Below are 12,088 nucleotides of genomic sequence, written 5' to 3' on the forward strand. Positions count from 1 at the left end.
ATGCTACTATTGGAATTAATAATATTATATACTATATTATATCCTCTATTATAATATTATGATAGAGGATATGATATAGTATATAATAACAATATATTACCTAATTATATTATTATAGTATATTATATAAAACAAAATATATACAATAATATAACATATATTATATACTATATTCATCTATAATAGATACATGTATGTATATATACATATACAATGTATAATAATATGTAACACATTATTATATAATAATTAGTATATATAACACATAATATGTATATTCCACCTAAGAGCATTCTACTCAAGAAAGGCTTGCTTCACATCCAGGCAGCTTTTGTCACAGGGCAGAAAGAGGAGAAGATAGGATATAGTCTTTATGAGCCAGAGAGCACACATAGCACTCATATCTGTTCATTCACAGGTTGAAGATCTCCTTTGGGAACACAGGTCCTCATAGGGAAGGCAGAGAGATCAGAAGGGTTAGCTCTGAGAGGACAGGCTTGGCATAGGGGCTGAGAGGAGCTGAGGAACTCCAGCTGGTGAACGTTAGAACGAAGGCTTAAACAAGGACTACCAACGCTAAGTCTCCTCTTCTTTCTAGGAAGCCACTGTGCTTTGGGGATAGGAGAGTAGGGAAGGAATTAGAATAGGATTCTTGTGGTCACCAGACTCTTGACTCACCAAATATATACCAAGACTGTGCCATAATCAATTCAAAAGAGATGGTTTCCATTCTCCAGACATTGACAAACACGGAAGTGCAGTATTCCTTGAAAACAAGATGGTAGAGGAACAATAGAAGGAGCATGTGATATGTGGGATGTGTTTAACATCTCAGACACAAAGCCTGGGGGGGGGGAGGGTGTTGCAGCATGTAGAAATGCAGAGCAGTGGCTTAAAGCCGGTCTGTAGAGGGGAAGATGGGGTCAGGGTAGGAGATGAGCCATGGAGAAGAACTCAGGAAGGCTTCCCAAGTTAAGGGAGCTGGGTGATCACAAACTTGGAATTCTAGATCTTTCCTGATATCAACAAAAGCAACCAGGTCTGTACTATGGCTCACTCTGGGGCTTTTTCCAAAAGTACTTAATATTTACCATAGTCTTTCTAAACAGTTAAAATCAGACTGAAAAATGGCACAAAGATGATGGCAGGGTTGTGTTTATGCAAAGATACTTGGAGGATATAAGATCTCCTGTTTGCTTTATCTCCTCTCCTCCTTTACTGTTTAAAACATGACATAGTCTTTGTAGACTTTCATAAAAAGTCTTTTGTTCTAGAAGAATCAATTTTTATGAGGTAAGAAAGGATCCTGAATGATCCCTTAGCAAACATCTCTGGCAGGATAGATGGTAAGATGTTAAAATGGTTATTTTGTTAAAATGGTTATTTTACAGCAGAAAGTCTTCTCCTCTTGATTGTGTTTTCAACATTTTAAATTTAATTTGCATTTTTTTTTACTGTTGCCTTTAAGTAGTGTCCATAGGGATGCTATTGTCATGTCTGTTTCTTTATTCTCATCATTGCGTCTTCTCTTCTCCATCCTGAGATTTGATTTCCTGTAGGTGGAGGACATGGCCTTGGATCCCTCAGGCATCCCTTGGTAACACCTGGCCCCTCCCCCCTTGTTTCTGCATTTGCAGGGAATTTTGGGAACTTGATTGATGGTGGGTCCCACCATGGGAGTAAGAAGAAGTCAGCTGAGTCTGTTGAAGAAGGGAGCGTTCCTTTGCTGCACGAAGAAGGGGATGTGGCCCAGGACATTGCCCTGTCTGTGGCTTCCACCACTCACCCAGAGAAGCCACTGGTGACAGAGGGGAACAGGTAGGGGACACTGCTAGAAAGACACAGCCAAGGTTTCTGAAGGAGGGATTCTGCCTGATGGTAGAAATGGTTACATTCTGTCCTTCCCTAAAATCAGAAACATAATTGTGTGTGTGTGTGTGTGTGTGTGTGTGTTATGGGAGCAAGATGCAAACAGGAGTAACCCAGTCAGTACCTACTCTACTAAGTAACTAACCCAATGACTCTCCTGAGCTGCACCACTTCATTGCTGCCTGTGGCTTTTAGCATTGATTTTAGAGCCCAAAGCTCATGGATTCAGTCCCAACCTACTTCTTCACCATCATCTCCAGTCTCCAAACACTACCTTCCTCTGGTCATACACCGCCCCTGGAAGGTCTGCAATTGTATCCTGCTGTTTGTTGTGTCTGACTTTTTGAACACCCTCCTCCGTCTGATTGGCAAAAGCTCCTCTTTAGCCGATGGATAAGCTCCTCTTCAGAAGATGGATCCCCTTAGCCTTTGAGAATCAGCTCCAATTTCTTTCAGTCTTCCAGGACCTTCTGTGTTTATCTTCAGTGATTACACTGACTGGAGATGTGTGTACTGCCCTGCAAGCCTGTGAAGGTTTTGAGGGCAGAACCTATACCGTTGCCATTTTATCTACGTGGCATGCAGAAGGAGCTTCTGTGTTTTTGGATGAGTTGAAGAGTTGCTGTGACTGGGCTGGTTACAGGGTTTTGTGGGAGCAGAGAGAAGTGGTGAGGGGCTTATCTGGCTGGAGAGGAGATAAAGGGTTTGAAAAGATCGCAAGGAAGGAAGATGACATCCTATAAAGAAAAAGAAGAGACTTAAAAAACAGAGGGGAGAGTATCTGGAACAAAATAGAGGGGATTAAAAATAACCTTAGCTATTTTCCTCTTCTCAGTTTTGAGAATTCTGTATTTTCTGAACCCTGTCCCTTCTATGGACCCCATTCTTCCCATCCATGGGTCACCTTTTAGGTGTCTTTTAGCATCCTGCCAGCCAAACTTGTTTTGCCATCTGCCTTCAGATATACCAATAAAAGATCAACTATTTTTTTTACAGCTATAGTTCTCTTTAGCTTTTTGGAGATGGAAACAAAGCTTGTTCTCTCTCTCTCTCTCTCTCTCTCTCTCTCTCTCTCTCTCTCTCTCTCTCTCTCTCTCTCTCTCTCTCTCTCTCTCTCTCTCTCTCTGTTTCTGCTCTTTCTCTGTGTCTGTGTGTGTTTCTGTCTGTCTGTCTTCTGTCCCCTTTGTCCTTCCACTACAGTGTAACTCTGAACACTGGGCACACTGACAGTACTACCTGCCCTGCCACACTCTCCAAACACTTTGCTTCAGCCTCTGATCCACAGTTCTCTTTATGTAGACCTGGGTATCTGTGAGAATATTACAAAGCAGTTGGGGGAAACCTAGTCAAGAAAATGGTTATCAAAACACAGGGAACGTCTGAACTTTTGCTTCATCTCTCCCATCCTATCTGCCTTTATGCTATTCTTTCCTTCTCTGATCAGCAGTTAGACATTAATTTATTCTTTCATGTCTTCCACCTTACCTCATTGACTGTCTCTTTCTCATCAGAATTTTAAGTATACCCACTTGCCACTCTCAACCATCCCCCGAGGTTCCACATTATCCCTTTTTAGCTACTTTGCTATCCCCTAGTTCCTTCTTAGTCAAGAAATTCACTCATATTATTAGACCAAAGCTTGGCAATTACATACTGGGTGATAGAAGGATGGATGGATAGATGGATGGATAGATGGCTGAAAGGAGGGAGAGAGGAAGGGAAGGAGGAAGGAAAGGGAGGAATAAAGGACGAGAGGGAGGGAAGAAAGTAGGAAGGAAGAAAAGAAGGAAGGAAAATGCTAAGCCATAGAACTTTAAAATTTAGTTTGAGGTGCAGGCCTTTACCCTCATTAATAATATTATGAGCTTACATTTACACCTAGCATACAGACACTAAAAAAATAAGTAAATCTCTATTTTCCTTCCCTCAGTTTAAAGCCTCTTTGAAGAAGGCTTTCCTGGTGATGAGTCCTACCCTCTGGTGATCATTTCTAAGCCTAGGTGTAATGGCAGTGTTAATGCTTCTCATTATAGATGCATGACTCCTTATTGCTCATGGCTCATGGTTTCCCAATTACAGACTAAGGACAGTGTTAACAGTTGGACAGTCTGGTCCCCATCCTCTCCCGCCCCACCAGAGCATAGACGACATGAACCTGTGGTTGGGATTGCCTACAAATATGGATTTCCAACTGACTTCCTGACCTACTCTGCTTTCACAGGAATTACAACTATCTACCATTTGAGGCCAAGAAGCCCTGCGTGTCCTTTATCAGCACCTGGGGAGACCAGACCTTCAGGCTGCACTGGTCCAACATGTTGGAGAAAATGGCAGATCTCCTAGTGCGTAATTTTACACATGTGGGCTTTGCAGATTAGGACCTGTGGTCGGGGCAAAGAAACTTGGTTCCATCCCATTAGAGTGTCTGGATCCCTGTTTGAATACAACTGAATTAAGGCTTCTGCATTTCATGGCTTCCACTGTGTGGACCCAGAAAAAATGAGAATCCCTGGACTTTAAATCAAACTATCCACACTCGAAGCCTTTTTTCTGCTTCCTACTGGGACATGTGCTAGCAATGGGCTGATCCTCTAATCTCTAAAAGGCAGGGCTGAGGATATTCTTATAAAACTAGTGTCAACTAATCCTTTCCCCCTACCCCCACAGTTTTATTGCTCACTCCACACACCTTACCAGGTGACCCATTAGATGCCATCTGGTCTCATTAGAGCACATGCTGAAGAAAGAACAAAATTCTCCCTGTTATTTGTTTTCTAAAACTCAATTGTGTGAAAGTGAATATCACTCTATCCAAGGTATCCAGGCAGTCAGGGAGGGCTGGTTTGGGGTCACACCATGTGGGGTCCACACACTTGGTAAGACTGCTTTTGAATCTCCTGCAGTCAGAATACATAGTTGATCTCTATGAGTCTTGAAAAAAATAAATCAGAATTTTCTCTAGAGACCATAGTAGCAGCCATTAGCACTAATTTCAAATTTCCTTCACATGGTCAGGATCCCTTCTATCAGGGCTAACATGACTGATGTTAGCCCTACTGTGTTGTGGGAGATACTATACTTGTCCCATTTTACAGATGAGGAAACTGGGTATAAGTAAGTGTTAGACGTTGGATTTAAACTCAGGTTTTCTAACCAAGAACCCAAATCTTAAACCACTCCATAGTGTTGCCTTTTCTTCTAGTGGAGGCAAAAAGAGGAGAGCAAATACCCCCAGCCTCTAGACTTTAGCATGTGTTAGAAAAATGAACTTTTTGTAAATTTTTATAAAGCAATGGCAGCATGGAAAGTTCCTTTGAGACCTGTTTCTCTCTGAGCTAATGATTGGAATCTTAAGATTTAGACTAAAAGGAAAAGTACAATTATGAAATATACAAACACGGCTACAACTTGCCTGTTATCCTCAGAAGAATAAGTACTCTTTCATTTCAAAAGTCATTCAATATCATTATATTAGTATATAAGAATGGACTTGAACACTGCTTTTGAAGTTTTTGGTAATTATATCTAATTTACTCTACATTACTGTGTATTTCCCACGACATTATATTTCCCTTTAGGGTAGACTCTAAACAAGTGATACCCAGAAAGGGAATGGAGCTGTGGCAAAAACAATAACTTTGAGCAACGCAGAAAATCTTGTGCATCTGGACCAGTTCTACATAGGAAAAACAGAAGGCTCAGAGTTAGACTACAGCAGCATTTCTAGTTTATGCATAAGAAAAGAAAGGAACTCTTCCTTTATTTCCAAAGCAACAGCAATAACCAAGTATGATTCCTGGGATGTTATACTAATCAGTGTACAATCAGTATCTCTACTACAACTATGACCCATCCATCTCTGTGGTTTGTTTTTAGGAAGAAAGTATAGAAGAAGTAAGAGAATTGCTCAAGGTTTCTGAGGAGACACCAGAAGAGAAGATGCAGCAAGCACTGAATGACTTCATCAGTCAAAGCAGGTAGTGGGCTCCAGGAAGCTCTGTGTGGTGTGTGTGTGTGTGTGTGTGTGTGTGTGTGTGTGTGTGTGTGTGTGTGTGTGTGTGTGTGTGTGTGTGTGTGTGTGTGTGGTGTGTGTGTGTGTGTGTGTGTGTGTGTGTGTGTGTGATCAGCCTTGAATTACCTTGAGAAGACAGTCAGCTTCACATGCATTCAGAGGAATACTTTATAATATTAATCGATTGTTATTTTGTCTAGTAACTTAACTGTTGCTTGTGAGCTAGCGACTGCTTCCTGGGAGTAAACAACAAAAGCATAAACTAAAGGGGAGAAGTCATAAAGACTGACCTTTACAAGAACAAACAGCAACAAAAATGCTTAGGCCCAGGCATGATACTTTGAATTGCATAGATACTCGGTGACCATTTTATTTATTTATTTATTTTTAATTGTGAAAATACTGTACAGAGGGGTTATAATTACATGGACAAGGTAAGGAGTACATTTCTTTTCTTTTTTTTTGGGGTCTGGTCATGGGGCCTGAACTCTGGGCCTGGGCTCTGTCCCTCAGCTCTTCAGCTCAAGGCTAGCGCTCTACCACTTGAGCCTCAGCGCCACTTCCGGCTTTTTTCTTTTTGCTTATGTGGTGCTGAGGAATCGAACCCAGGGCCTCATGCATGCAAGGCAAGTGCTCTACCACTAAGCCACCGTCCCAGCCCCCACGAGTACATTTCTTATCAAGCATTGTTGCCTCCTCCTTTGCTTCCCCTTCCTATCCCTTCCCATCTCCTCTCCCAATCCCCACCCTTACTCCCCCTCCCCGCCCCAGGCCAAAGTTGTAAAGTTCATTTTTCGACATAACGTCTTGTACATCTCATTGTTGCTATGGGTCCACCTGTATCCCTATTTAAACTATTTGTTTTTTCCCTTCCCCTCCACGAATTATACCAACATCAAATACAGTGAAAACAGGGGTTAAACCCTGGGGGAGGGACATACAAAGCAACAAAGAAATCATCTTATAAATATGTTAGAAACAATTGCAAGAAAGAAAATCATTTGAATCCTTATCTTAGGGTTCATTTGCCTAACATCAACTTATCTGACCATTTCTGCTTGTCTCACACATATACTAGTTGTTGCAAATAAGGGAAATCATGAGACCTATGTTTCTTTGGGCCTGGCTTACTTCACTTAATATAATTTTTTCCAAGTCTTTCCATTTCCTAACAGATGGGGCAATGTCATTCTTTCTGATGGAGGCATAGAATTCCATTACGTATATATACCACATTTTCTTGATCCATTCAACTACTGAGGGGCATCTGGGTTGGTTCCATATCTTAGCTATGGTAAATAATGCTGCAATAAACATAGTTGTGCTGGTAGCTTTAGTGTGGTCTTGTTTGTGATCATTTGGGTAAATGCCCCAAAGTGGGATTGCTGGGTCATAAGGGAACTCTATGTAGAGTCTTTTGAGGAACCTCCATACTACTTTCCAAAGTGGTTGAACAAGTTTACACTCCCACCAACAATGCAATAAGGTTCCCCTCTGTCCACATCCCCTCCAGCATGTGTTGTTATTAGAGTTCTTGATTATAGCCCTTCTAACTGGGGTGAGGTGGTATCTCAATGTTGTTTTGATTTGCATTTCTTTTATGGCTAGGGAGGTTGAGCATTTCTTCATGTGTCTATTAGCCATCTTTCTTTCCTCTTCAGAGAAGTTTCTCTTTAAGTCTTTATCCCACTTATTTATTGGGCAGTTGTTTTTTTGAGGATTTGTTTTTGGGGGATTTAATTTTTTGAGTTCCAGGTATATTTTAGATATGAGACCCTTATCTGTTATATGGATAGTGAAGATCTTCTCCGAATCTGGGGGCTTTCTATTGATCTTGCTAGCTATGTCCTTTGCCATGTAGAAGCTCTGCAATTTCATGCAATCCCATTTGTCCAACCTTTCTTTGATTTGTTGTGTTTCTGGGTCTTTATGAAGAAAATTTCAGCCTGTGCCAAGGAGACCTAGGGTTTCTCCTATTCCTTCCTGTAATGTTTTGAGGGTATCTGCTTTGACTCTGAGGTCTTTGATCCATTTGGAGTTGATTCTGGTGCAGGGTGATATATAAGGATCTAGCTTTAGTTTTCTACAAGTGGTTAACACTTTTGCCAGCACCATTTACTGAAGAGGCTATCTTTCTTCCATTCTATTTTTTTAGCTCCCTTATCGATGATTAGATGGCTATAGGTCTGTGGGTTCATTTCTGGGTTTTCAATTCTATTCCATTGGCCCTGAGGTCTGTTCTTGTGTCAGTACCAAGCTCTTTTGATTACTATGGCTTTGTAGTAGAGTTTGAAATTTGGTATTGATATTCCTCGTTTTTGCTAGTTGGGGTCTTTTATTGTTCCATATGTATTTTTGGATTGCCTTTTCTATTTCCTTGAAGAATGAGGTTGGAATATTGATAGATATCGCATTGAATTTGTAGATGGCCTTGGGAAGTATTGCCATTTTCACGATGTTGATCCTTCCAATCCAGGAGCATGGGAGGTTTTTCCACTTTCTTTCCTTTTTCAGGTTTTTAAAGTTTTCATCATAGAGGTCCTTCACTTCTTTGGTTAAGTTAATTCCTGGGTATCTTATTTTTTGTGGGGCTATTACAAATGGAGTTGCTTTCCTGATTTCAGCCACGGTGACCATTTTAACAAATACATACTATATATCAACTATTACCTAATAGAATTTTCCACACAGCACATTAGTAAGAGCCATTTAAAGACTCTTATTCCAGGCAGTAAGAAATAAAATAAAAATAAAAACATAGAGTGTAATGATTGATCATTGAGTCAAAAGCTATCCCCAAACTCAGTAGCTTAACACTGTGCTGATCTCACAGTTTCTGCATCCTCAAGGCATTGACTGGCGCTGGAGTCATTTCTAGGTCTCCTGGGCAGCAGCATTCATTTCCAAGATCACTCATGTGGTTATTTATGGAATTTGGTTCTTCGTGGCCTGCTGAGTTGGAGGCTCTAGTTCACCCTCAATTTCTTGCCATGCGAGGGCCTCTTCAAGCTGCCGCTCATGACATGGTAGATTGCTGGCAAGTCACCGTCTATTGTAATCGTCACTCGTGACACATTCTCATAGAAGCAGGCTACTATAGGAAGCCCGCATGTGAGGGAGGGGATCCCACGGTGGTGGGAATTGCAGGGGGAGGAACATGTGCGGAGGGGGGGATGGGTTGTCTCCTTAAAGGCTGCTTACCTCATGTGGAAACAACTCAGACCAACTCTTGAAATTCATTAAGCCAAGACTTGAGCTGCTATGAAAAATTGCCAAAGTGGAATTAACAGAAAGAGAGTGGAGATTAACTCTGTGAAAGGCAAGTAGACAAGCAGTAGTTAAGCCTGGCATTCTGCTTTATAATCTCTCAACTTAAAAGTAAAACTGGCTAAGTTTTGCTTTGTATGAAGAAAAAGTGCAAGAGAATAATTGTGTGGATTTTGCTATATTTATTTTTCATTATAAAAGCAATGTAAAAATTTAAAGAAACAAAACATGTAAAAAATAAAAATATAAATAAAAGCAATATATACTAGTGATACTCTTGCTGAGAACTACATGCTATCTGCAATTCCTTTTAAGTGCCTTTTGAAAGCCTCACATGGTTTTAAGATCCATTTGTGAGTTCAATAATTTAAGCATATTAGAGGATTAATTGCTCCTCTTTTCTTCAAGTTTTCAATCAATTGAAAAATACAAAGTTTAAAGATTAGAATTTTTTTATATTTGGTAAGTTTGGACTTGAGAAAGCAGACTGAACTTGAAGAACATAAAGACAGGAGAAAGAAATAATTCAAATAGGGAAAGACATCAATTTCTCCACCTGCAGATGATATGATTCTATGCTTAAAAGACTCTAATGATCCTATCAGAATAAGTGCTGATAAACTTTTAGCAATATAGCAGGATATAACATTAACATATGCAAATAAGTAGCTTTTCTATATATGAATGAACAGACTGAAAAGAAATCAGGAAAACAATTTCATTCACAATAGCCTCAAAAATATGTAGGATTAAACCTAAGTAGATGAAAAATCTCTACAATGAAAACTATAAAATCTTGAAGATGACACCAAAAAGTAGAAAGAATTCCCATGCTTATCAATTGATGGGATTAATATTGTGACAATGGTTATAAAAGTAATCTACAGATTGAAAACAATCTCCATCAAAAATCCCCATGTCATTCTTTACAGAAATTGTAAAACTCATATGAAAACAGAAAAGTCCACAAATAGTAAAAGTAATCCTAAGCAGAATGAACAATGCTGGCAGTATCATAATACTAGATTTCATATTATCCTAAATGCAAGTTTTTAGTAATCTCTTATTACATGTTAACATTTTAAGATGAAGAAAAACTGCAATACTATGCATGTGCTTTTCAAAATGAATTTTGATGGCAATTACAATGGATATGCATTGAAAAAATGTGGAAAATATTAATTCCTTAAAGCTTGTGAAGGATCTGAATGTGTCCAATTCCCATTTTCTCTCTTAGAAAAGTTAGCACATCGTTGCTTAATCCTTAATTAAAATCTCGGTTCTGTAGTTCAATTCATCACCTTTCCATTGTATCACAGAAAGTATACTTGCAAATCTTTGGAATCATATAAATGGATTTTTCACTAAGTAGGCTTTAAAATGGGTTTTCTCCTCTTTCAGTGCCTTTATCTCTGAAGCAGAAAAAAAGCCGAAGATGCTGAACCAAACCACTTTAGATAAGAAACGACTTACGCTCTGTTGGCAGGAGCTGGTATGTGCAAAGCTATTTATACTTTGAACAGAGTTAAAACATGTACTTGACCAGTCAACCATATGGATGGGGCATAGGTTATAGGCCAGATATATGTAAAGGTTAAAGGCTATATAGCTTTGTGTGATCTAGAGACAAGACTGGGAGAGGAATATATATTGAACTGGAAAGGAGCTAGCCTTAATTGAGTTTATGGGCATGAGTTAGAAGCCTCAGTCCTGCTTCCTACTCAGATAGCATTCCCCCTTCTGCATTTTTTTGACATTTTTATTTTGTTATGGCTGTAGACCTTTCCTTGACTGCTCCACAAATCAACGGACCAAATGAAACAACGATTCTCCATCTCCTTAAATTCCTTTCCTTAAGAATTGTGTTAAAACCTGTTACCATTTCTTGGGAACGGGGCAGTCACAGATGCCCTTCTGTGTTCTGAGACCTGAGCAGTGCGTGCAGGTGCTTGTGTGCTGTGCAGGCTCCGTTCTTCTTGAGTGAGCAATGACTTAAGAAATCCCAGACCAGATCAGACCCTGGTGTCTCTCACCTAGAAACTTCCATTCCAGTCATAGCACCAAGGGACATTTTGTGGGATGCCCTGATAAATATGAAAAGAATAAAAAAATCATCCTGTTAGACTTTTCAGGGATATCTTAAAGATATGAATGAGTCTTAGAAAGATGGACTCTGTTTTTCAACGCCACTGCTAGCTCATGGATGTCCAGGCACTCAAGTCTAAGTCATGCATCCTTCTTTCCAGAATACTTTTCCATCCCTCAAAACACAGAAGGGGGGCCGGGCGCCAGTGGCTCACGCCTGTAATCCTATTGTCCTGGGCCTGAATAGGCCCACAGTTTCAGTACCATTCCTAAGTCCTGCCTCCTGGTTGAAATCTCATCTACTTGATTCGTTTTTGTTTTGTACTCAGTATCTCTTACTGACTGAACTCGATCTTACCTAACCTTGTTCCTGTGTTGCTCCTCTCCCCCCAGACCCGCTATGCATATTACTCCAACCAGAAACCTATGTGTCAATGTTGAATCTTTGGCCCTCACCTTAAATAGCCAATGTGACCCCAAGTCCTTAAGTACTTTAGAACTTAACTTCTTCATAGAAAATCACTGCCTTGATTGATTTTCTTCATATCTCTGTGTTAGACTTTCTAGTAGACTTCCTCCAATCCATCTTTCATACTGCAGACATTTCTAAAGCCAAGTATCACTTTAAAAATCACCAGAGGTGCCAGGTGCTGGTGGCTCATGCCTATAATCCTAGCTACTCAGGAGGCTGAGATCTAAGGATTGCAGTTCAAAGCCAGTCTGGACAGGAAAGTCTGTGAGACTCTTATCTCCAATTAACCATGAGAAAACCAGAAGTGGCGCTGTGGCTCAAGTGGTAGAGTGCTTGCCTTGTGCTGAAGAGGGCAGGGACAGATCCCAGGCCCAGAGTTCAAG

The 12,088-nt window shown here is 40.2% G+C and overlaps 1 protein-coding gene across 1 annotated transcript in view; it reads left to right on the forward strand.

Moving 5' to 3' along the window:
* Fer1l6 (fer-1 like family member 6) overlaps positions 1-12,088 on the forward strand; it is a 154,845-nt gene that overhangs the window by 58,408 nt on the left and 84,349 nt on the right. The window contains exons 13-16 of the mRNA XM_069991369.1: positions 1,638-1,818; positions 4,091-4,211; positions 5,746-5,846; positions 10,550-10,640. Coding sequence (XP_069847470.1) covers positions 1,638-1,818; positions 4,091-4,211; positions 5,746-5,846; positions 10,550-10,640 — 494 coding nt within the window. The remainder of the gene's footprint in view (positions 1-1,637; positions 1,819-4,090; positions 4,212-5,745; positions 5,847-10,549; positions 10,641-12,088) is intronic.

This window comes from Dipodomys merriami, unplaced genomic scaffold (genome assembly GCF_024711535.1).
Source record: "Dipodomys merriami isolate MVZ:Mamm:240054 unplaced genomic scaffold, mDipMer1.0.p SCAF_4, whole genome shotgun sequence".
Classification (NCBI taxonomy): domain Eukaryota; kingdom Metazoa; phylum Chordata; class Mammalia; order Rodentia; family Heteromyidae; genus Dipodomys; species Dipodomys merriami.